Source organism: Carettochelys insculpta, chromosome 6 (genome assembly GCF_033958435.1).
Source record: "Carettochelys insculpta isolate YL-2023 chromosome 6, ASM3395843v1, whole genome shotgun sequence".
Taxonomy (NCBI): Eukaryota; Metazoa; Chordata; order Testudines; family Carettochelyidae; genus Carettochelys; species Carettochelys insculpta.
In genome coordinates, this window is record NC_134142.1 from 62,526,027 (window position 1) to 62,547,744 (window position 21,718).

At 48.0% G+C, this 21,718-nt stretch overlaps 1 protein-coding gene across 1 annotated transcript in view; it reads left to right on the forward strand.

Moving 5' to 3' along the window:
• Positions 1 to 7,454: 7,454 nt before the first annotated feature.
• Positions 7,455 to 21,718, forward strand: part of MAPKBP1 (mitogen-activated protein kinase binding protein 1) — a 136,120-nt gene continuing 121,856 nt past the window's right edge. Inside the window, exons 1-2 of the mRNA XM_074997048.1 lie at positions 7,455 to 7,917; positions 8,941 to 9,302. Coding sequence (XP_074853149.1) covers positions 9,186 to 9,302 — 117 coding nt within the window. The 5' untranslated portion in view covers positions 7,455 to 7,917; positions 8,941 to 9,185. The remainder of the gene's footprint in view (positions 7,918 to 8,940; positions 9,303 to 21,718) is intronic.

The following is a 21,718-nucleotide window of genomic DNA, read 5'->3' on the forward strand; positions in this document are numbered from 1 at the left end:
AATACCTTCTCTTGTGTGCTCTTTCTTAGGCCACTATTACTGATCGCCAGGCTTCCCTTGTGTCGCATCGACCCACCCAGTAATATTTAGGGTGTCACGCCGTTGGCATTTTTATTTATTTCCTGTGCCCCACATTTTTTTATTTCATTACTCCCATTTGGGTGTATTCTTGTCCGAAGGCCACTGAGTTTTCCACTTGGGTTCCTTTTTCTTTCCACTGGGCCATTGTTTTGTGCCTCATTTTTTGCTGAATTATTAGTGTAGGCCACTTTCTGCCTTGCTGAATTCTATCTGACCAGTCTAAACTCTTGTTCTAAGCTCAGCACCATGGTGTCTGAGGAATTCATCCCTGGGAGCAGAGGTTTTGGCTGCAGAGTCCCTTCCTTTGGGCAGGTCTCCTGCTGGATCATTACCTGCCTGTGTTTGAATTTGGCTTTCAGTTGCTGTCCCCTGCCCCTTGGCTCCAATTCAGGAAAGTGTCTCCAGTCCAAACAGCATGTTAACAATGGCAACATGCCCATGCCTGCAATTAAGCATGTGCTTGAGTGCTCTAGGGATAGACGCCTCTGGATCTGATCCTTGCTTTTGTCACCAGACTCACACAGGGCACAATCCAGGGAGGTGTGTACCTGTCCTTGCCTGGAAGTGCATCTACTTGCTCACTCTGTTTTGACAAGACCGTAAAGTTGTCTTCTGGTTGGAACAGAGTTAGTAATATTGCTTCCTACGGGCAACTGCTTCCCCAGATCTGCCCTGTTCTACCCAGGATTGGCTGCTGTGACTGAGCCATGGTGACGTTTCATGCTGGTGGTGGGTTTTGCAAGGAGGGGGAAAAAAAAGAGAAAAAAAAAAAAACCCCCAAGGAGGCAGAGGATGAATTAGTGAAAAAGTGAGGTGGGGTTTCCCAAGGGGCCTGCAGTAATTAGGTGCTCAGCTCCCATAGAAAGACAAGGGGAGCTAGGCACATGACTCCTCTTCAATGCTCTGGAAATCCCAACTCCACTGTCAGATACCGAAACTCTACTTGTGACTCTCTCCAAGCCTAGCTCAAGGGTTCATGTCCTCATTTCTTCTGGGAGCGACTCATGCTCTGCATCCAACCCCCGCCAGAACTCCTCCTCTTTCCTACAGTGAGGCGCTGGCACTTTCCTGGAAAGTAGCAGGGCTGGTGCTGCCCACTCATGAAGTGTACACTGGTACCTGATGGTACCAAGGGTTTGTCTACGCTGCAGTGAGCCACCTCAGCTGACTCAGGCAGTGGGTCTAGAAAATTGCAGTGTACATGTTCCTACTTGGTCTGGAGCCCGGGCTCCGAGAGCCGGCAAGGCAGGTGGGTCCCAGAGCCGAGGCTTCAGCTGGAATGTGTACAGCACATTTTTACAGCCCTGCAACCTGAGCCCCATGAGGCTGAGTCAGCGGATGTGGGTGTTTAACTGCAGTGTACGCATCCCGGGAGAGTCGCCTCCTGGAGACGTGCTAAATCAGACTGTCTGGGCCTGGCAGTCAACCCAGGTACTCCTCAATCTTGTGAGGAGTAAGGGAGGTCAACAGGAGAGTCTCTCCCCTCCACCTCCCTCTGTGAGGACGGCCAGATAAGTCAATTGTAGGTAAGTTGATTTCAGCTATGCAATTGCTGTAGCTTGAATTTCATATCTACAATCGACTTTAAAGTCTAGTGTAGACCTGACTTGAGTCTCGGGTGTCTCAGAATTACGGATTATAAAGTGCCTGTGGGCTCAGGCAGGTTTCATGAGTTGGGCTGGATGGATCTCTCCAGGGGAGCGCAGACCACGAAGAGCAGGTAGCAGCTAAGGTTTGGGGAAAGGGAAAAGCCAGGGTCTAGGTGGAAAGCCTCAGCTAGGTCCTGAGAGCCCCGTGCTGGGGTTTGTGATCCAGTAGGAGGCTGGCTGCAAGACCACTTATTTTTAGAACTTGAGGTCACTAAACCAGTCCCTGAAAGCTCCATGTGGAGTTTGATTATGTATGGAAGCAGAAGCAACTGAGGCAATAGGGGAATCCGAGGACAGCCCAGGCAAGCCGTGCAAGAGTGTGCGGTAGGAAACATCACACATACCTATTACGTGCCTCCAACCATTTGGTTTTCAGATGTTTGTGTCTGATCCCGTTTACTGGAAAGGGAGATTGCAGTGATATTTGTGGGAATTTAGCAAATCTGCTCCCAGCTAACTTTAGCTCCGGCAGCTACTGCAATCCCAGTTAACTTGTTCTGAAAACAGATCCAAACGAACGTTCTTCAGCTGGTGCTGTGTGCAGCTATAAGGACACTACAGCCAGGAGTTGTGCCTTGTTTTTGCTTACCAGCCATAGGGTTTGTGCAATACTCATTAAAGGCTTGTTCCAAATGAAGGCAGGGCTGCTGAGGGCAATGTGAGTAAGTGACGTGATGGACGGCCCTTTTAAACGTGCTGGCTCTAGCTCATAGCAACTAAAAGCATTTGGGTGGCTGGAAGCCTCATAACTTTACAGCCTGCACAACAAGGGCTCATAGATTGTCAGTGTCACAGGGCAGGCATGGAGTCCCACTCTCTTGTGTCCAGTGCTGAGCACATTCCTGCTGCTAAACACGCAAAGAGGAAGAAAATCCTGAACTCCAGCAACCAGGGTGGAAAAGCTCACCTCTGGGAGGAAAGCCTCAGCCAGACAGAAGTTACCCGTGTGCCATTGTTCTCCTTAATTACTGTTCCCAAGACCAGTCAAGCATGTGATGAAGGGAAATGGACTAAACGCATTTATTAAGGTCAATTACAAAATTATGGGCCAAGTAGGTACCAGGAAAACACATGACTAGACAGCACTCATAGGAAAACAATGCAAGGTATGGCCACCATCTTCCCAAAGTGGGCTGGTGAGCAAGGATGAGGCACACCAGTAGGCATGTGTCCTATAAGCATAGTTCCCATCCCGCCAGGCAGCAAATGCTGCTGCATCTCTGCTGAAAGGAAGAGCCCGTTGTCCAAGAAAGGCTGAGCATGCAGTTTTTCCCCTTAAAGTCAAGGAGAAGGGCAAGCCCCATAGGGTATATTTACACTGCTGCTAGATACCTATGTCTGAACTGTGCTGACCTGACTTGGGCTCATGGAGCTCAGGCTAGGGTGTGGTTTAACTGCAGTGTAGATGTTTTGGCTCAGGCTGTAGCCCACACTGTGGGACCCTCTCACCTCACAGGGTCCTAGAACTTGGGTTCAAGTCTGGGACCAAGTATGCAGCCCCTTCTCCCAAGCCCTGTGAACCAAACTCAACTGGCACAGGCCAGCCCTGGGGCGGGGGGGGGGGGGGTGTCTAATTGCTGCGTGGACATACACTTTGTAACTGTGGATTTAGGAGGCTCATTTTGGGCTCCTGATGTGAAAATTATTATTTTGTTACAGAAATGTAAATCTTGTCCTCCACTCCTTCAGGCTCATCTTGATGAGCATCAAACAGCAGGTGGGGGAGGTAGCTCCTATTAAACAGAGTCACTAGTGCTCAGCAACTCTGATCAGACCACAACAGCTTTAAGGAGAAATAGCCCCTGGGAGCATTGTTTTCATGTCCCTTACATGAGCCACTGGTCTTGGGGGCATTTTGCGTGTAAGGGCTGGAAGTCTCAGGACAAAGCTTTCTTGTTGTGGTATTGCTGTGATGTGCATATAGCTGTAACCCTGTTAGCCTGTGTTCTCTCGTGTTCTGCCTTCATCAGGATATTTTTGGGAGGAAAAAAGTATTTTTTTTCTTAAAAGCATTTACAAATCATCCTTTTGCCTTAAGCCTGCCTGGGAGTTTACTAAAGATTGGCAAGTTATTGCTTCCTAGAAAAGCAGAGAGGTGGGGGCCAATTTATTTAGCATTTAAAAAATAATCAAGCATTTTGTTTCCATGGCATCTGTTCTCCTGCATTTATGGCTCTTTGCATTAAACCCACCATTAAAACAACCACACAGCCCAAGAATAAAACTGCCCAGGAAAAAGAGGCATTCACCACAGAGCAATGTCTGAGCCGAAAGGACAGAATCTGTCATCCCTGCTGTGAGACTGAAAATTTAGTTATCATTTGTCTTACTCTGGTGCTCAGTGGCCTCAGTTGAGATGGGTGACCCATTGTGCTGCGCTCTGGATAAACATATTGGGGATAGGGTGGGGGAAACAACCCAGGGCCTGTTCTGGAGAGTGGAGAGTCCAAACACGGGCTAAGTATAACACCTGGCCAACATGCACAGTGGAGAGGATGAGGCTGGTGTTCGAAGAGGAGGATAAAAATCATAGGCACACACGATTTCACAAGCTACACATGCTTTTAATTTACAGGCTTGTATATAAGAGATAAGTGATTAGTCTCCAACAGGCCACCTGCTTGATCACTGTTGTTTAGGGTGAGCAACTGTCCCCTGTTGGGTGGACGGTCCCATATTTGGGACAGGGAGATGTGGTCGCCCTACTGTTAGACAGTTTACTGTAAGCACCATGGCAGAAATCTATGTTCCAAACATATAGGTGCATTTTATGTAGTATCAAGACATTTATGCACAGTTTACTGGGTATCAGGAAGGTGGTATCAGAAGTAATGCTCAGACCTTTTACTTCTGTTTGTTAAAACAGTCACAAGAGTTCTACATTGGACTTATGCTTTCCTACTCTCCTTTCACAGTTTTTGTGTCAGAGACAGGAAATACCAACAAAAGGTTAGTGATTCTACTTACCTGCTCCAGTAATTGAGATCCTGGAGCAAGGCTGGTATCCCAGCTGCTTGGTCTGCCATTATATTTCCAAAATCAGGAGGAAGGGAAAATCCCTTTAAAAATAATTTCAGCAAAATTCTTTTATTTATGGATTGGTGAAACCTAGTGAAATTTCACAATGGCTGTTTGTTTACACTTGGGAAAGGTCTGTATTTCTTGCAGAATAATTTGCAAAGTGCATATCAGAAATTTGAGTGTGCTCGACCCAGAAGTTTCTTCTCAATGGACTTAAAACTCCCTTTTTGTTATAGAGGTAATACACATTTTTAAAAAAAATCCGTTTACAAACCCATACCCTGGGACCAATCACATGTGCTCTGGATTCAAATAAAAAAAGCAAATAGTCTTAATTACGTTTAAACAACTTCAGTCTGTTTTGTGGACACCAGTTACTCTTGTCCCAAGCTCATATATGTTTCACGCAAATTGTGGCCCACCCTCTGCTTTTATTGTTGGAAATTATTTACATCAGAACTCAAGACTCATGGAATAGAAGTCCTAGGAAAGCATTCCCCTCTAGCAGACTCCAGTTCTACAAAGACTGAGGGACATGTTTAATTTTATACTGCCATTGAAATAAATGGGAGTTAGGTACCTCAATTTCTTTGAGGGTCTGGGCCACTGTATATAGTGCCATTCACGGGAACAGAATGAGTCGCAGGGGATAAAGATAAGCAGATGCATAAATCTTAGCAGGATTGAGGCTTTAATTGGCTGCAACAGCTCTGGTCTCTATTATTAGTCCTTTCCTATCCTGTGCAGTCAGGCACTGTTATTCATACATACCACAGTTACTAACACTAAGGTGAGGAGCCTGGCCTTTTAAGTTGCCTGCTCAAGTCAAATTTTGTGTTTCTCCTGCTGGATCTTTGCCACATATTGGCTACATCTACACTTAGGAAAAACTTCGAAATGGCCATGCTAATGGCCAAATCAAAGAATACTAATGAGGCACTGAAATGAATATTCAGTGCCTCATTAGCATGCCGCTGGCTGCAGCACTTCAAAAGTGCCGTGTTTCACTCGCGCGCAGCTTGTCTACGTGGGGGTCCTTTTCGAAGGGACCCTGCCAACATCGAAATCCCCTTATTCCTATCAACTGATGTACAGTCCTGTTGTTTAGATGCCTCACTGGAAGTTGCTCAGATACTAAAGTGATGAGTGTGGCATAAGAACCTGAAGAGAACACGAGGGGTATGAGTAGGGTTTTGCCACTTTTACCCTGCTTTCACGGCAGGGAATGTAGGTTCCCATCCCCTCCCTTACTTTGTAGCCACAGCTCTGGGTTGGGAGCAGTGTGGAATTGCACAATCTCTTCTGAGCTCCCAGATGCACGTGAGGAGTGAATGCACTAGATATGACAGGTGCCAAAGAGCTGCAGATAACACATTAAGGAGCCACTTGCAGCTCCTGAGCCTCAGTCCGGGTATCGCTGTCCTACATACACCCCCTTTCGTTGCCACTCAGCCTTGCTGGCTAGTACTTACTGAGGCACTAGGGCCCTCCTGCCTCCCCACCCACTTGAGGTGTTCAGCAGCCCTAGTGGCACCAGCAGGCAGCAGTCCTTGTGTTTCAGAGAATGCAGGCACTGGAATTTGGCCATGCTCCCATGTGTACTTGCATAGACACAGACCACCCTCTGGCTCCAGTGCTTAATTTGAGCCAAGCCTTGTTGGGGGCTGCCCCTGCCACCTCTGGGCCTGGCAGTTCATAGCTCCAGCACCTCAGGGCTTGCTGCCTCAGTAATGAAAGTACAATAGTTTGTGCCTCAGCAACATTCATTACAAATTAAACACTGTCCGGCACTAGGGTGGAGCCTCTTAGCTGGGGCAGCATTACACTTGCCTGGTACGACCGCGGTGGTGGCATTCCCTCCAGGAAGCATAGGTGTTGGAAAGAGGAGTGTAGGGGTGCTACAGGGTCCCTGGCTTGAAGAGGGTTTCCATTAGGTACCGATATACTGGGTTGTTCAATACCTGTGAGCACCCCTGCATGAAGGCAGTGAGAAGGTTGGCTGCTACAGCTGAGGCCAGGGGCTGGGAAACGAGGTGGACAACTGTTGCTGAGTGATGCATAGGATCCCGCTGGATGGTGCTTTGATGCTGGGGGAATCAGCCGTGGTACGGGTTGAACCTCTCTAATCCGGAACTCCCCCCTCCCCAGCAAAGTCCGTAATCTGGCATGATTTTTAGTTCGCCGGACAACCACTTATCCTGAGTGTGGTCAAATTTCCTGCAGTCCCATAAAGTTTGTTTCTAGCCACCAGTCCGGGCTCTCAGTGTGCTGTGCCGTTACTTAGCTGTAATTTACCCCTATGTCTCCTGAGAGCCCACTGAGAGTCTTGGTAATGCTGCTGCCAATACTGACCCCTCCTGTGGTCCGGCAAATTCTCTGCCTGGCCAGGGGTCAGGTCCCCAGGGTGCGGGTGAAGAGAGCTGTGCAAGAAGCTCTTGCAGAGAACATACCAGACCGGGTTCACCGGCCTGCACAGGCAGCGTCAGCCCAGATTGCTTCTCCTTCAGCAGCGGCTAATTCCGCCTCCGCCAATCACAGCTCGTCCGCCCCGCTGCTCCCTCCCCCGGCTCGGCCGACGGCCAATCGCTGCCCCGGGGGTGGCTTCTGCGGCCTTCCCCTCCATCCCCCTCTGCCATTTCAGCCCCTCTCCCCGAGGGGGCTTTCAGTTTCGCGTTTTGAGCCGCCCGAGCCACCGTAGCCCTGCTGAGCCGCCTGCCCGGGGCTGCCGCAGCCAGGCGCAGACGAGCCGCCCGGGTTGGGGCGGCCGCGGGAGCCGGGCTGGAACTCCGGCGGCGGAAACAGCTGAGCGCGCAGGCACTGCAGCCCGCCGGGTCGGGTCGGGCCGGCTTCAGCCCCGGGACGGGCTGCGGGGAAAGTCACGCGGAGAGCCGCAGAGCGCCCCCCGCCCCGCAGCTCTCCGCTCGCTTCTGCGGGGGGCGGCGGCGGGCTCCCGGTCCCCGCTGCAGCCCGGGGGCTTGCGCGTCCTCTCCCCGCAGCGCCGTGACATCCGCAGCAGCAGGAGGCGGTGGGCGCTGCTGACTTCCGAAGGGCTTTTCCTGCCGGGGGAGCTTGGCTGGATGGCTAGAGCGCGGCACCAGTCCTTCGTACCCGTGCCTCCCGGCTGCCCTCCGCGCCCTGCGGCAGGCGCCGCTCCTCCGGCACCGAGGTAATGGGAATCGGTCCGTGCAACCGCCTCCCTGAGACGTTTGTCTCAATTTTTCGGGGGTGGTTCTAATTAAATCAAACAAGCTGCAGCCCCTCTCCTCTCCCCCCCACCCACTCTCTGGCTTCCTCACTAATCAGCGGCCCCACCAGCTCGTTTCTGCCGAAGGAGCGGGCAGTGCGCGCACAGGGCTGGCGGTCTTGCTGACTCGGGCATTCTTTCCCCTCCACCCCCCCCCCCCCCCGCCACATCTTGTACGAAAACGAGGAAGCTCTTTGAGTGCAAACTCCTTCGTCTAAAAGCCTGACTTGATTTCCCCGTCCGCCCCCTGCCCATTCCCCGGATCGGTGGCTTGGGCGAAGGTGGAGGAGGTTTGGCTTGAGACCCATAAGCCTTGCCAGCGGTCACGATTCCTTGCTGATCTTTATAAATAGGGGTGCGTGTGATATTGTATGACTGTATATTTAGAAAAAGCCCAGTGTATTATAAAGCAGAGCTATATTTATGGGAGCCTTGAGAACACCAGCAGTCTGCCTCTAGTTTTCTCTCTGCACTGCAGCGTGACCTTTTTTTTTTAATATTAGTTACATGAAGTCTGACAATGTGCTCTGCACCCTATAAACTAAAAGAAATGAAGTGGCCTGTCTGGATTCTGCACTAATCAGTGGCCCCAAGTCTGCAACTGGATGTATTTGGATGAACTTGCACTGGCTGTACTGGGCTCCATGTGGGTTACAGAGCTGTTTGTCTGATGCAGCTGCAAGGATCAAAGTATTTATATTTAAAAGTTAAACCCTGACATTCATCCTGTCACGTGCATCAGAATTATGTCTCTTTAGAGTGGTAAATGGTAAAGAAATCCAAAATTTTCATTTGTAACTTTAAAAAAAGTTCTTTGGTGCCATGAACAAAGGACATCCCAGAAAGACTTAGATGGTGTCTGCTTTTCACTCTGTGCTCCCTAGTAATATGAAAGTACAATTTGTTGGGAATGGTTTTTTTTGACCCACGAATCCTTGTTTTTAGGTTCTAGCTGGTCTGATGCTCTAGCGTCTGCGAAGGAGAAATCTGAAAATATACTAGAACCCCTTGGCCCAGAAGCTCACGAGTTCTGGTGAAGCAGAGTGGGGAGTCCTAGAAAATGGAGTCAGTGCACAGCATGCGAAGGAGGGTGAGGTGGCCCTGAGCTTGTGGGTGTGCTGGCCGCAGAGTGAGGCTGATTCGCTGCACTTTGTTTTGGAGTGGAGCAGTATCTTCCCCCTCACCCAGCTATGATGTCGGTGGAAGGGTCTACGATAACAAGCAGGATAAAAAACCTGCTCCGCTCCCCATCCATTAAACTGAGGAGGAGCAAGCCAAGGAGCAAGCGAGAGGACATCAGCACTAAGGTGAGTGAGCGAGCGAGGTTGTTTCCTAAGGCCCTGTGTTTGCTAAAAGTACAGCCCTGTTGGGACACCTGACCTACAATGACTGTATCCCCTAGTACTAGAGCAAAGTTTAATATTAAACAGAACCTTAACGGTGTCACTGAATCTCGGTAGGGTCCAAGCCCCTCCTGCAGAACACTGTGCATTCACAGGTTGGATGCAACTGGTGTAGCAGCTTCAGAATGTTACGATAAGAATGTGTATTTCAGGGAGAATACTGAATGGACGCAGTAGGTCCTCCTCTGGTCTGTGGGCATTTGCTGGTCACCCACAGACAGGTGCCTGGTCCCTGTGGGCTGGCACCTCCTTGTTTCATAAATATTAAAAATACACAAGGAATTGCTGGAGATGCAATGGGGCTTTATGTGATTGTAAATGGGAGAGGGATGGTTTGTTAGATGGCAGATGGGAGATGAGGTTTCTATGAAATGATTCTCTACTTCGATGTGGGGCTTGCTGCAGAGAAGTGTAGGACGCTTGAACTACAGTAAACACTTTCATAACCAGCATTCTATCATCCAGAACTCTCAGATAACTAGCATTTTAACCATAAGTAAATTTTAGTTATGTTTTCCATAAGTACAGGATAGTGAAAGTAAATACAGCAAATACAGTGTACAAAAGCCTACTCTGTGTGGCTTTTAGAAGTTTTCAGGGATGTTTTAGCTTAAGAACAAAGTGGGGAGGGGAAGGAGTTTTTCCTCAAGGCTTATCTTCCTCTTGGTGTGAGTAAAGTCAGCAGGCTGAACCCAAGGCCAAAGCAAGCATTCATCTGGAATTGATTGATGTCATCAAAAGAGGGTAATAACTTAATGGCATGGTTAAACAGAAGGCAAAAGCAGGCTAGGAGGTATTGCCACCTGCCTGGAGCAGGGGACTGTGAGTCAGGGGATGCTGTTTCAGGCTCTGCCACTGACTTGCTGCATGACCTTGGGGAGATCACTTAAGTTTTTACATACCTTGGCTTCCCCATCTATGAACAGAGACCAATTATTCCTCCTCCTCATGAGGCATCCCTAATGAATGTGCAATTTGTTGGATCAAAGGAGTCATTATACAGCTTGTTTAAAAGCTACAGCTTCAAAAATGTAGCCACAGAAGTGAAGACGACACATACAGCTGCAGGGGAAGTAAAATAGTTTAAATGCTCTCAATCAGGCTTGCCCCAATATTAAATTCTGGTCTTAAAACTGTAGATCAGAGATGTGCTTTCTCTTGTGTAGCTGCTGAACAGCTATACATTTAACTGTGATTTACTCTACCCTGGTTCCTATGGGATAAACAGCACCCTGCATCCTCTAAGTTGTTTGGGAGAGAGATCTCTCTGTCTGTAAGCTGTATGTGCTGCATTCAGTACAACTTGACTGGAATGTAATGCACCAGACTTCTTATCTGCTGATGAGGAGTTCTTGTCTGGTGTGTGTCCACCATTAAGCCTTCAAACTCATAAGAAAGGACATGTGCGCTTTGTGGGGTTCAGTTTCAGTAAACGGAAAAGGGCTCCAGGCTCAGCTGAACACTGCCTGCTCCTTTTCAGAGCTGGAAACGACTGCTAGCTAACCCCCTGGCCATGCACTGGTACCGTCTCCACCGTGTGTGCCTTCCAGAAGAGTGCCATTGTAGGCTTCTGACATGAGTACAGTAAACCCTCAAAATGTGTAAATTTTTTGAGTTGTGCTTAAGTCACATTAAGGTGAGTTAAGTGCAACTCAAAATCTTACCCCCCCCCCCCCACCCCGCCCCGGCCCCAATTCAAACCTCCCTGCAGCCCGGCTCACCACCAGTGCTAGGTTCCAGCTCACCACCCTCATGCGTTGCTCTGGTGCAAACCCCCCTACCCCCGCTGCATGGCTCCAACTCAGCCCCCGCCCCCACTGCTCTGCTTTAAACCCCCCACGTGCGGCTCTAGTTCAACTTCAACCCCCCCACCCCCTCCCTGCAGTCCTAACCCACCCCAGGCTTAACCCTCGCCATCTGTGTCACCCCCCAACCCCACCCCCGCCCATAGCTCCAGGTGCTCCTGCTGCTTCCCTGGCTGCCGAACGTGCGTTCCACTGGGGAAGAAAGCTGCCCTCTGACAACCCTCACGCAACTCAAGGGACCACTGTAATGTGAAATGTCTTCTCATGCCCTTGCACTGCAAGCTGTCTGACCCCTACAGGGAATGGCAGATTCAGTACACACCATTAAATTTAGTGTTTTGTATCTTATTAGCAAGCGCCAGTAGGTCCGTGAGATGCAGACACCCTGGACGGGTTGCTTCTCATGGCATCTCCTTGCTCTGGGGAGAAGATGGATGGAAGCAATATGCTACCATGAAGAGCTACATGCTAGTGCTCTGGGAAAACGGCCTCTGTGCCTGCCCTCTGGTATAATTAATCCGTCTTTGAACTCAGATTTTAGACTCCTGTCCTGATTTCAGTGAGATGCTGGGATAGGCAAACCGGGTGTGGCCCCTTGTCGGAGGCCCAGTAGGAAATGCATTCCAGTTCATGTACGTGTTCATGTACCGTCTTGAGTTGACAAGCAGCTTCTATCTGCCGTGAAGCTGTGGGAGGTCCCTGGTTCTGCTGGAAGGCACAACTGCAAGTCTACTGGCCCTGGGTGATAGTGTTAAGCACGTAACTCCTGGCTGGCTCCCGTGTTTGTTCACTCTTCAGTGAGCTCCTCCAGAGGACAGGCGAGGTTGCTCCCCAGAGATGGTTGATGCTCTGCACTTGTATGTTGGGCACCTTGGGAAAATGTCCGCATGCAAAGGGCTGCACTTGTGTGCATTGTTGCCAGCCTGTGGTGGCGTGGGGCCCTTTTGGCGGTGATTTGCTGTCTCTTTCTGGTGAATGCTGTGTGCTTCTGTGGGAGGGAGCAGGACTGTCCTTCTGAAGCTAGACCTGAAAGGAGAGAGCACACCTTCCAGGCTAGGTGTACTACTAGTAGTGCGGGGTTGAGTGGGTGCAGGTGTGCCCCCCCCTCAGATAAGAGGGCAGAACCACTGAGCCCAGGCTACTAATAATTTCTGAGAACCACAAAGGAGCGAGGCCAGAGGCCTATGTGGGCTCTGGAAGGGGCCACTCAGCAGTGTCCCTGACAGTGCCCATTGCTCCTCAAAGACATCCCTGGAGTGAGTGGATTCTGCCCAGAGGAGCTCTGCCTGTAGACATGGATTTCCAAGGGAATGGAAACAGACCCACATGCATAGAGTATCCCCTGCCCCCCGCCCCCACATCCAGCTTCCTTGTCCTGGAGTAACGAAAGGCAAGGAGGTCCCATAAGTGTGGCGGGGCCAGTGATGGGGTGTGCATACAACAGGAAGTGCAGGGAGAAGTGCAGCCAGAACCTCATACGAGTTTTAGGGGGAGCCGTAAGAGAGGCTGCAACTTGAACCCACCAGGTACATTCTCATGGTCCCGTGGAAGGACCACTAGATCGTATCCCTGATGGGCTATGTGTCCACCTCGCTAGCGGGAGGGGGAGAAGTGAGACACCTTCAACTCCACATTTCTCCTACTGAGTCCTTGAAGCCCATGCCACCCCCAGCAGCTTGCCTTCTGATTGGTAAAAACCTGCAGCAAACAGCCACTTTGATTTGCAAGTGATCTGCCCAGTGAGGCGAGGCCATGCCATTTGCTAGGCCTGTGCGGGAGGCCTCTCAGGCTGGTGTGGGACATTCTTTGTCTCCAGGGCTTTGGAAGGTGGTGAGAGATGCCTGTGCAATGGGTCTGAATGGGTCAGGGAAGGAGGAGCTTTGTTCCAGCTGTCTCCTGTGCCAGCAGGCCTGTACTCCTGTGGTGAAGGGAGGGGCAGAAGCAAGCACAGGTGAATGTTTTGCAGGAGGGATGTGAACAACAGGAGCTGCATAAAGAGGAAAAATTGGATTTGTGACCTTGCTTTTGCTTCTGAATGCCTGAAAGGTGCGTGTGCGGTGGAAGATGTTGTGAGCACTCTTAGGTTATGCATTTGTCTATGCTGTTTTTTGTGGAAGATTCTACGAACACCTAGTGAACTATCGGGATTGTGAAATCACAAGTACCTGGGCAAGTAAATCTGATCCATTGGAAGAGAAAGTTAATAGGGCACAAATAGCCTGATAACTTTTTTAAAATGCCTGACAAATATGTGGGAGAAATACTTTTGCTAAATCTGTAGCTCCTCTTCCTTTTCTGTAAGGAGGATGTGGTTGGACTCTGATTCTCCAAGGAGACTTACCACAGAAACAGGGAAGATAGATTTGATATTCTTTATATTTCTAGTATTTTTAAAAAAAAAAAAGCTATAAAACAAAAATACTCTTCCAGGCAGACCTGTCTGTAATATGGGATGCAGATTTTTGCAGAATTGTAAAGAAAACCAAAACAGCAGCAACAAGAAAATCTGAACCAAACACAAGCCCCTCATTTGTCAAAATCATGAATAATGCTTTTTTGACTAACTCCATTTTAAGCTTCCCCCGTCCCCCACAAGTTCTCCTCTCCTGATTCCATTTTAGGCTCCTCTGAGTTTCTTCTTTGAGACTAACAAGGATGGACCTAGGATATGTAAAAATGAATCTCCAGGTCAACGAATCTAGTGACTGCAAGTCTTTTCTGCTAGCTGGCTAGTATGTTATCTTAGGTCAGGTGGTGTAGGTTTTTTGTGGGGCGGGGAGGGTCTTAGTCCAGTTTCTAGTTCAGGAGCATTCAAACTTACTAATGCTCCGAGCTCCATGCAATAGTCTTCAGAAGTTCGAGAGCTGGGTCGCACTTGCCGGGGCTTGGGGCGTCAGCCCTACTCCTGCTGAAACCCTGAGCCCTGGCAAGTGTGCCTCATAGGGCTAAAGCCCCATAGCCCCTCTTCCCCCTGGGCAGAAGCCCCTACCTCACCAGCCTGCTGCAAGGCAGAGATCTGAGCTCCCTTCTCTCCATGAGGCTCGGTGGAGAGTGGGGTGGCATGGTGGGCTCACAAGCCCCACTTCAGCGGCAAAATTGCTGTGTGCAGTTCATGAGCCACAGTAGGGCCACCCTTGTTCTACTGGCAGGCTGTCCACAGAACCTCCCCTTGGTATTCACAGATTTACTAGATAGGCTGAGGGTTGCAAGGCTCCGTGAATGGTCCCTCAGAGAACCATTGGCAGGGCAGTGAGGGAACCTACTAGTTGAACAGAGGATTTGCAGGTTTTGGGGCTCTCAGACCAGCAGCACAGTCTGTCTCTCTTCTCTGCATTGTTCACTGTGGCTTTTCAGGGCTGATAGACACAGCTCTTGTGTCAATTGACATGCCTTGGTTTAGAAATCAACGTAGTCACAGTGGTGAAATCCTTAGTGTGGCTGCAGTTAAAGCAGCGTATGAAGGGACTTAAAGGGTGTGAATAGATGATACCAGTATACTGGTATTGCTGTGCTCAGCCTGGGAAAAAGGGGATTCAGCTTTTGAGTTAGATCTATTTCTAAACTGATATTTGTGAATGTGTACAAAAGTTGCATTGAGCCCAGGAAACTTGAATGCTGCTTTAAAGGGCTGAAGTCCAGCTAAGTGCCTGTCAGGGGTTTAGTCTGTGGAAGGGACTCCTCTTAGATCTGGAGTCAGTCACACTAACTTCCCTATGCACAGTATGTGAGATGTTGGGGTTGGTCTCTAGAGATGGTGGGTGGCATTTGGTGTGGCAAGAGGAGAGAGACAATCTTGAACTCTTGGTCCTGGCAGGCGTTGGGAGGGACTCTAAGCCTGGGTCTATGCTTAAAATTTAGATCGGCCTTGAGATATTGCTCAGGGGCATGAGAAATTCTCACCCCTGAGCGCTGTAGTTAAGCCGATCTAACGCCAGTGTACTTGCAGTTACCAAGACAGAAATATTCCTCTGGCTTAGCTATTGTTACAGTGACAGGAAACATCCCTTCCTTCGGGTAGGAAGCATCTACGCTACAGGCCTGCAGTTACGTAGCTGCAGCCGTGCCACTGTAGTGGCCATATTGTTGACGTGCCCTGAGGTAATGTTTCCAGTTCCTGAAGGAGCTCTTTGCATTGGGTTCTGTTGCCAGCTTCTCATCCCAGTCATCGGCTGTGCAGATGGTTCAGGAATGCTGTACAGATGGAATACAGAGGCCTGTAATGAAGGGAGGGGGCTTGGAAACTAGGTTTCTTTAGTCTGTGTTTCAGGAAGGTAAGGGCTCGTTAGCCTAAATCCTCATTACAATTGGCGAGGAAGAATGTGGGGAAGGCCAGGTTTGCTTGTTGGCTGCTTCCAAGTACAATAATGGAATGCATCTGCATTCTCAAGAATGTTGCTTGCTCCAAAAATTTTTTTTACACATGTTTGGGTGATGGGTCCACCTGGAAAGGAGAATCCACAGACCATGGTGGGCTGTTTCTGAAGACAGGATCTTATGGGAGAGAGGAATATGGAAGCTCTTTTCTTTCTTCACTAAAATTTCATAATGGCACAAATGTAGATGTCAAAGCACCATAGAAAGGTGAGTCAGTATCATTGTCCCACCTCACAGGTGAGGAAACTGAGCTTCGGTGACTTCCCTGTAGTCATGGAGAAAGTCAAGAGAAGAAATGGGAATAGCAACTGGGTTTTCTGACCTCTAGGTCAGGTCATCTTCTAGTGGCCCACACTTCCTGGGTATAGTCCATAAATATTGTGGTTTGTGGCTGGCAGATTGCTTATGTTTATATTTTTACATGAACATTTCTTCTATCTCTCCCATCTCTCTCCATGCTACTTGTTATTGATCAGCTTTCACCCTATGTACCCCGCCTGAGAACTTCAAGACCAACAGAGCTTACATTTTTCAGGGGTAGGGCTGGGTTAATTAACAGTGATGTTTCTTTTGCTAGGGAACTTCACACCAATCATTTCCTGTCCATAAAACAAAGAAGATAAAAGATGGTAGAACAAGCCTGTGCATTATTCCAGTTAGAATAAGCCTGATTTTTTTTTTAAGAAATGCTGAGCAGCTGCAACTCCCACTCAATTCAAGTGGAGTTGCAGGGTCTCAGCACTTTCAAATGACACAGAAAAAAGTTGTCCTTTGGCTCTGGGAAAGTAGGTAGCTGTGTAGAATCCTAGAATACTAGGACTGGAAGGGACCTCAAGAGGCCATCGAGTCCAGCCTCCTGCCCCAATGGCAGGACCAAGTACTGTCTAAACCATCCCTGATAGACATCTATCTAACCTGTTAAATATTTGCAGAGATGGAGATTTTACAACCTCCCTTGGCAATTTATTCCACTGCTTGACCACCTGACAGTTAGGAACTGTTTCCTAATGTCCAACCTAAACCTCCCTTGCTGCAGTTTAAGTCCATAGCCTCTTGTTCTAGCCTCAGAGGCCAAGAAGAACAAGTTTTCTCCCTCCTCCTTATGACACCCTTTTAGATGCCTGAAAACTGCTATCATGTCGCCCCCTCAATCTTCTCTTTTCCAAACTAAACAAGCCCAATTCTTTCAGCTTTTCTTCATAGGTCAAATTCTCTAAACCTTTAATCATTCTTGTTGCTCTTTTCTGGACCCTTTCTAATCTCTCCACATCTTTCTTGAACTGCAGTGCCTAGAACTGGAGACAATACTCCAGCTGAGGCCTAACCAGCGCAGAGTAGAGTGGAAGAATGACTTCTCGTGTCTTGTTCACAACACACCTATTAATGCATCCCAGAATCATGTTTACTTTTTTTGCAACAGCATCACACTGACTCCTATTTAGCTTGTGGTCCACTATAACCCCTAGATCCCTTTGTGCTGTAGTCATTCCTAGACAGTCTCTCCCCATTCTGTATGTGTGAAACTGATTGTTCCTTCCCAAGTGGAGCACTTTGCATTTGTCCTTATTAAACTTCATCCTGTTTACCTCAGACCATTTCTCCAATTTATCCAGTTCATTTTGAATTATGAGCCTATCCTCAAAGCAGTTGCAACCCCTCCCAGCTTGGTGGTATCTGCAAACTTAATAAGCGTATTTTCTTTGCCAATATCTAAATCGTTGAAGATATTGAACAGAACCGGTCCTAACAGACCCCTGCGGAACCCCACTTGTTATACTTTTCCAGCAGGAGTGAGAACCATTAAGAACTACTCTCTGAGTACGGTTATCCAGCCAGTTATGCACCCACCTTATAGTAGCCTCATCTAAATTGTATTTGCCTATTTTTTTGAGAAGAATATCATGCAAGACTATATCAAATGCTTTACTAAAGTCTAGGTATACCACATCTACCACTTCTCCCCATCCACAAAGCTCGTTATCCTATCAAAGAAAGCTATCAGATTGGTTTGACATGATTTGTTCTTTACAAATCCATGCTGGCTGTTTCCTATCACCTTACCACCTTCCAAATGCTTGCAGATGATTTCTTTACCTGCTCCATTATCTTTCCTGGCACTGAAGTTAAGCTGACTGGCCTGTAGTTTCCTGGGTTATTCTCATTCCCTTCTTTATAGATGGGCACTACATTTGCCCTTTTCGAGTCTTCTGGAATCTCTCCTGTGTCCCATGATTTTCCAAAGATGATAGATAAAGGCTCAGATATCTCCTCTATCGGCTCCTTGAGTATTCTAGGATGCATTTCATAAGGCCCTGGTGACTTGCAGACATCTAATTTTTCTAAGTGATTTCTAACTTGTTCTTTTTTTATTTCAACTTCTAACCCTACCTCTTTCCCACTAGCATTCACTATGTTGGGCATTCCTTCATCAGACTTCTCAGTGAAGACCGAAACAAAGAAGTCATAAAGCATCTCTGCCATTTTCAAGTTCCCTGTTACTGTTTCTCCCTCCTCACTGAGCAATGGCCCTACCCTGTCCCTGGTCTTCCTCTTGTTTTGAATATATTTATAAAAAGCCTTCTTGTTTCCCTTTATGCCTGTAGCTAGTTTGAGCTCATTTTGCGCCTTAGTCTTTCTAATCTTGCTCCTGCATTCTTGTGGTGTTTGCCTCTATTCATCCGTTGTAATTTGTCCTTGTTTCCATTTTTTTTTATACAACTCATTTTTTATTTTGAGATCATGCAAGATCTCCTGGTTAAGCCAAGGTGGTCTTTTGCCATATTTTCTATCTTTCCTACACAGTGGGATAGCTTGCTTTTGGGCCCTTAATAATGTCCCTTTGAAAAACTGCTGACTCTCCTTCTTCTTTGTTTTTCCCCTCAGTTTTGCTTCCCATGGGACCTTACCTACCAGCTCTCTGAGTTTACCAAAATCTGCCCTCCTGAAATCCATTATCTCTCTTTTGCTGTTTTCCCTTCTTCTCTTCCTTAGAATTGTGAACGCTATGATTTCATAATCACTTTCACCCAAGCTGCCTTCCACTTTCAAGTTCTCTACCAATTCCTCCCTTGTTGTTAAAATCAAATCTAGAACAGCTTCCTCCTGGTAGCTTTTTCAACCTTTTGGAATAAAAAGTTGTCTCCAGTACAATCCAAGAACTTACTGGATAGTCTCTGCCCTGCTGTATTAGCTTTCCCAACGTATATCTGGATAGTTGAAGTCCCCCGTCACGTAGCCTTTCCTGTGGGACAATGATGGTGTCGCTAGGGTGTGGTTACTGTTCTGTAACCAGGAACATGGTCTCCACATTGGGCTCTTCCCAGAATGGTCTGTATTTACCCTTGGAGGATGGTCCGTTAAAGCCTAGGACCTCTTGCTAGGGGAAGGAAGGGATAGCATGTTAACATGTGTGGTGCAGAGAGCATGAGTAACCTACACAAACAGGGCCATCTGCTGTGTGGGTTTTAATGGTTGCTACAGGTCCTCTGCACACTCATGCTTCTTGCCTGGATGATCTTTTGCAGCATTTACACCCTGCATTGCATGTGACTGTATCTCCTTTGTTACACAGTCACACGCAATACAGGGTGTAAATGCTGTATCTCCTTTGTTCAGCAGAGGGCTTTGGGAGCAAGCGCGGAACTGGGAATTATAACCTGGTTTGTGAGACTTAAACAGATTCTGCTTTGTCCTCATTACCCAAGTGCTGCACTGGGTTGAATCTTGGTGCTCAACATAGGAACTGTTTGGAGCTAGCCAGGCCTCTGTGCTACAACAACGAAACTGGGATCTAAGATACAGCCCTGGCCTCCCTCCGTTGCGGTCTCACTGGGACAACTTCCAAAGAGTTCAGCACAGTCAGTTTTGCTAGACACTTGGTCGGAAAGTGAGACGGCTACGATCTAGGCCAGATTGCTCACGTGTGACGCCCTTTGTCCTACATGGCTGTTGTTCACAGTGTGGATGCCGCTGTGTTGTAGCATGGAGCAATGCCTGCACTGGTGTAGAATGGGACTGCACTAGTTGGGGGGCCAAGTGGCTTGTGGAGCCAGAGGTTTGGAGTTGAGCAGAGAGCGCTATCCCACAATATTGACTGTACGGCTGTTTGAAATGTAGCCAGTGTTGTTGGTCTTCAGGGCAGGGCCTGGCTGTCCCTATGTGGTGGGGTTGTTTTTTTTTTTTTTTTTAAAAATAGTACTTAACAGACTGGCATCAGGACTTCAGTGCTACAGTAACACTCTAATCATTAATGATCACCAAACCCCACTGTTTTTTTTTTTTCCTTGAAGCTTTCATTGTGTCTGACTCATCTGTCTCCTTTGTGGCTTGTGAAGTCCTCCAGGGCTCCTGCAAAGCTCTGCTCAGCAGAACCTCCCTCTGCTTGGGGAACTCTGTCCCCAGGCGTAGCCTGTTTGCTGCAGTTTGATGAAACTGCCAGTGAGGCTGGCACGCTTTCTGCTGAAGTGTGGCTGAGTAAACCTCCCGCTGTTACTTGTGAGCACAGTAGTGGGAGCATCTGGAAACAGGGCTGGGGGATTTCATTACCTCAGTGCCATTTAAACTGGCCCGGAGCACCTCTTGACCGCATAAGCGTGAAAATGCCAAAGGTCTGTCAACACATCAGTCCCTGGCACAACCGATAGGGAGGTGCTATGGACGTGGTGAGAGATTCTGCCCCACCACCTGGTGTTAGTGTAGACCGAGACTCATTAGTTGCATGCAATAGTGTAATAGCTGTGTTGGTCCCTGGATATTGGTGAGACGACATGGATGAGAGAACTTTTTTTTTTTTTTTTTAAATTGGACTAGTTTCCATTAGTGAGAGAGGGAAGCTTTCCAGCTTGCGTGGCACTTTAAAGCTTCATTGATTTGTTGTCCTTTGCGTGACAATAGCAGTCCCCAAGCCCCAGTGGGCTCAGGGCTCCATTGTCCGTCGCCTTGTACGGATGTAAAATAAAAAATGGTCCCGTCTTTAAAAACTTACACGCTAATTAGCTAAGGCGGACTTGTTAACCCCACTTTAAGGAACTAAGATGCAGAGATACTAAGGCCCATGGTTCTCCAGGTATCTGGCGGAAAGGGGAATTTCCTGACACTCAGATCTTTTGCCTTAACCGCCAGGCTAACCTTCATTTTTCTTTGAGGCCATCGGTGTTTAAGCCCTCGTCCCACTCCCGGTTCCCTCATTGTAAACCCTGATTCACTGATATTAACCATTTGGGAGCCCTAAATGGGATGGGTCTTCAACAGTATCTAGCGTATAAAGAAGCATATCCATTAGAGTGGAGTGGCAGAAGCATTCCCAGGAACCTTGTTACTATAAACTGCATAATTTTTGCTATGACTGCAGTGGAAAAGGAAGCTTTTACAGGAAATGATAGTGTAGACGAGGCTATGGACTGCTCTTGATGTAGCATTTCCGGGCCAGGAGTTTTAAACATCAGACCCACATTGTCTTCAAAACACTCTGAGGCCAGCATGGTTGCAAACCAACATGGAATTTCTAGCTCAGTGGAATCTGAAACATGGCATTCCAGCTGTAATGAAAGGTAAGACTTTACCAAGAATGAAAACAGTTTTGGCTTTTTTTTTTTTTTTTTTAATTAAGAAAATATCTTCTTATCCCCTCCCACAGGGCGGCAGGATAATCCTGAAACCTTCCCCAAAAATTCCCTGCTGGCAGTAGAGGACTTGTGAAACATTTCAGCAGGAAAGTTTATGCCCTCTGGGAGTAGGAGGTTGAAATTTGGGTTTATAATGGAAATCTGTTGAGGTGAACTGATGTCCTGATAACCAGCACACGTAAGCCTTTCCGATAAAAGAACCACTTGTCAGAATGAATTCAGTCTGAGACCAAACCATTTTCTGGAACTCTGTGAATGGAGGGGTGGGGAGGGGTGTTGAAATAATGGGTTCCTTTCCCCTTGGATTTGTTTTTTATTAGAATCTGTGGGGAACAGTACCTTCCAACCCCCTCCAGAAGCTCCTTCTTGCTGGAGGGCCAGAGAAACAGAGAAGACAGCTAGTGCTGAAAGTGGCTGTGCTAAAGCACAGGCTTCCTGGATTTCCTGTGCATAATAGTATTAGCATTTCAGTGTTCCCTGGAGGCTTTGAAGTTGACGCTGGATGAAGATGAATGGG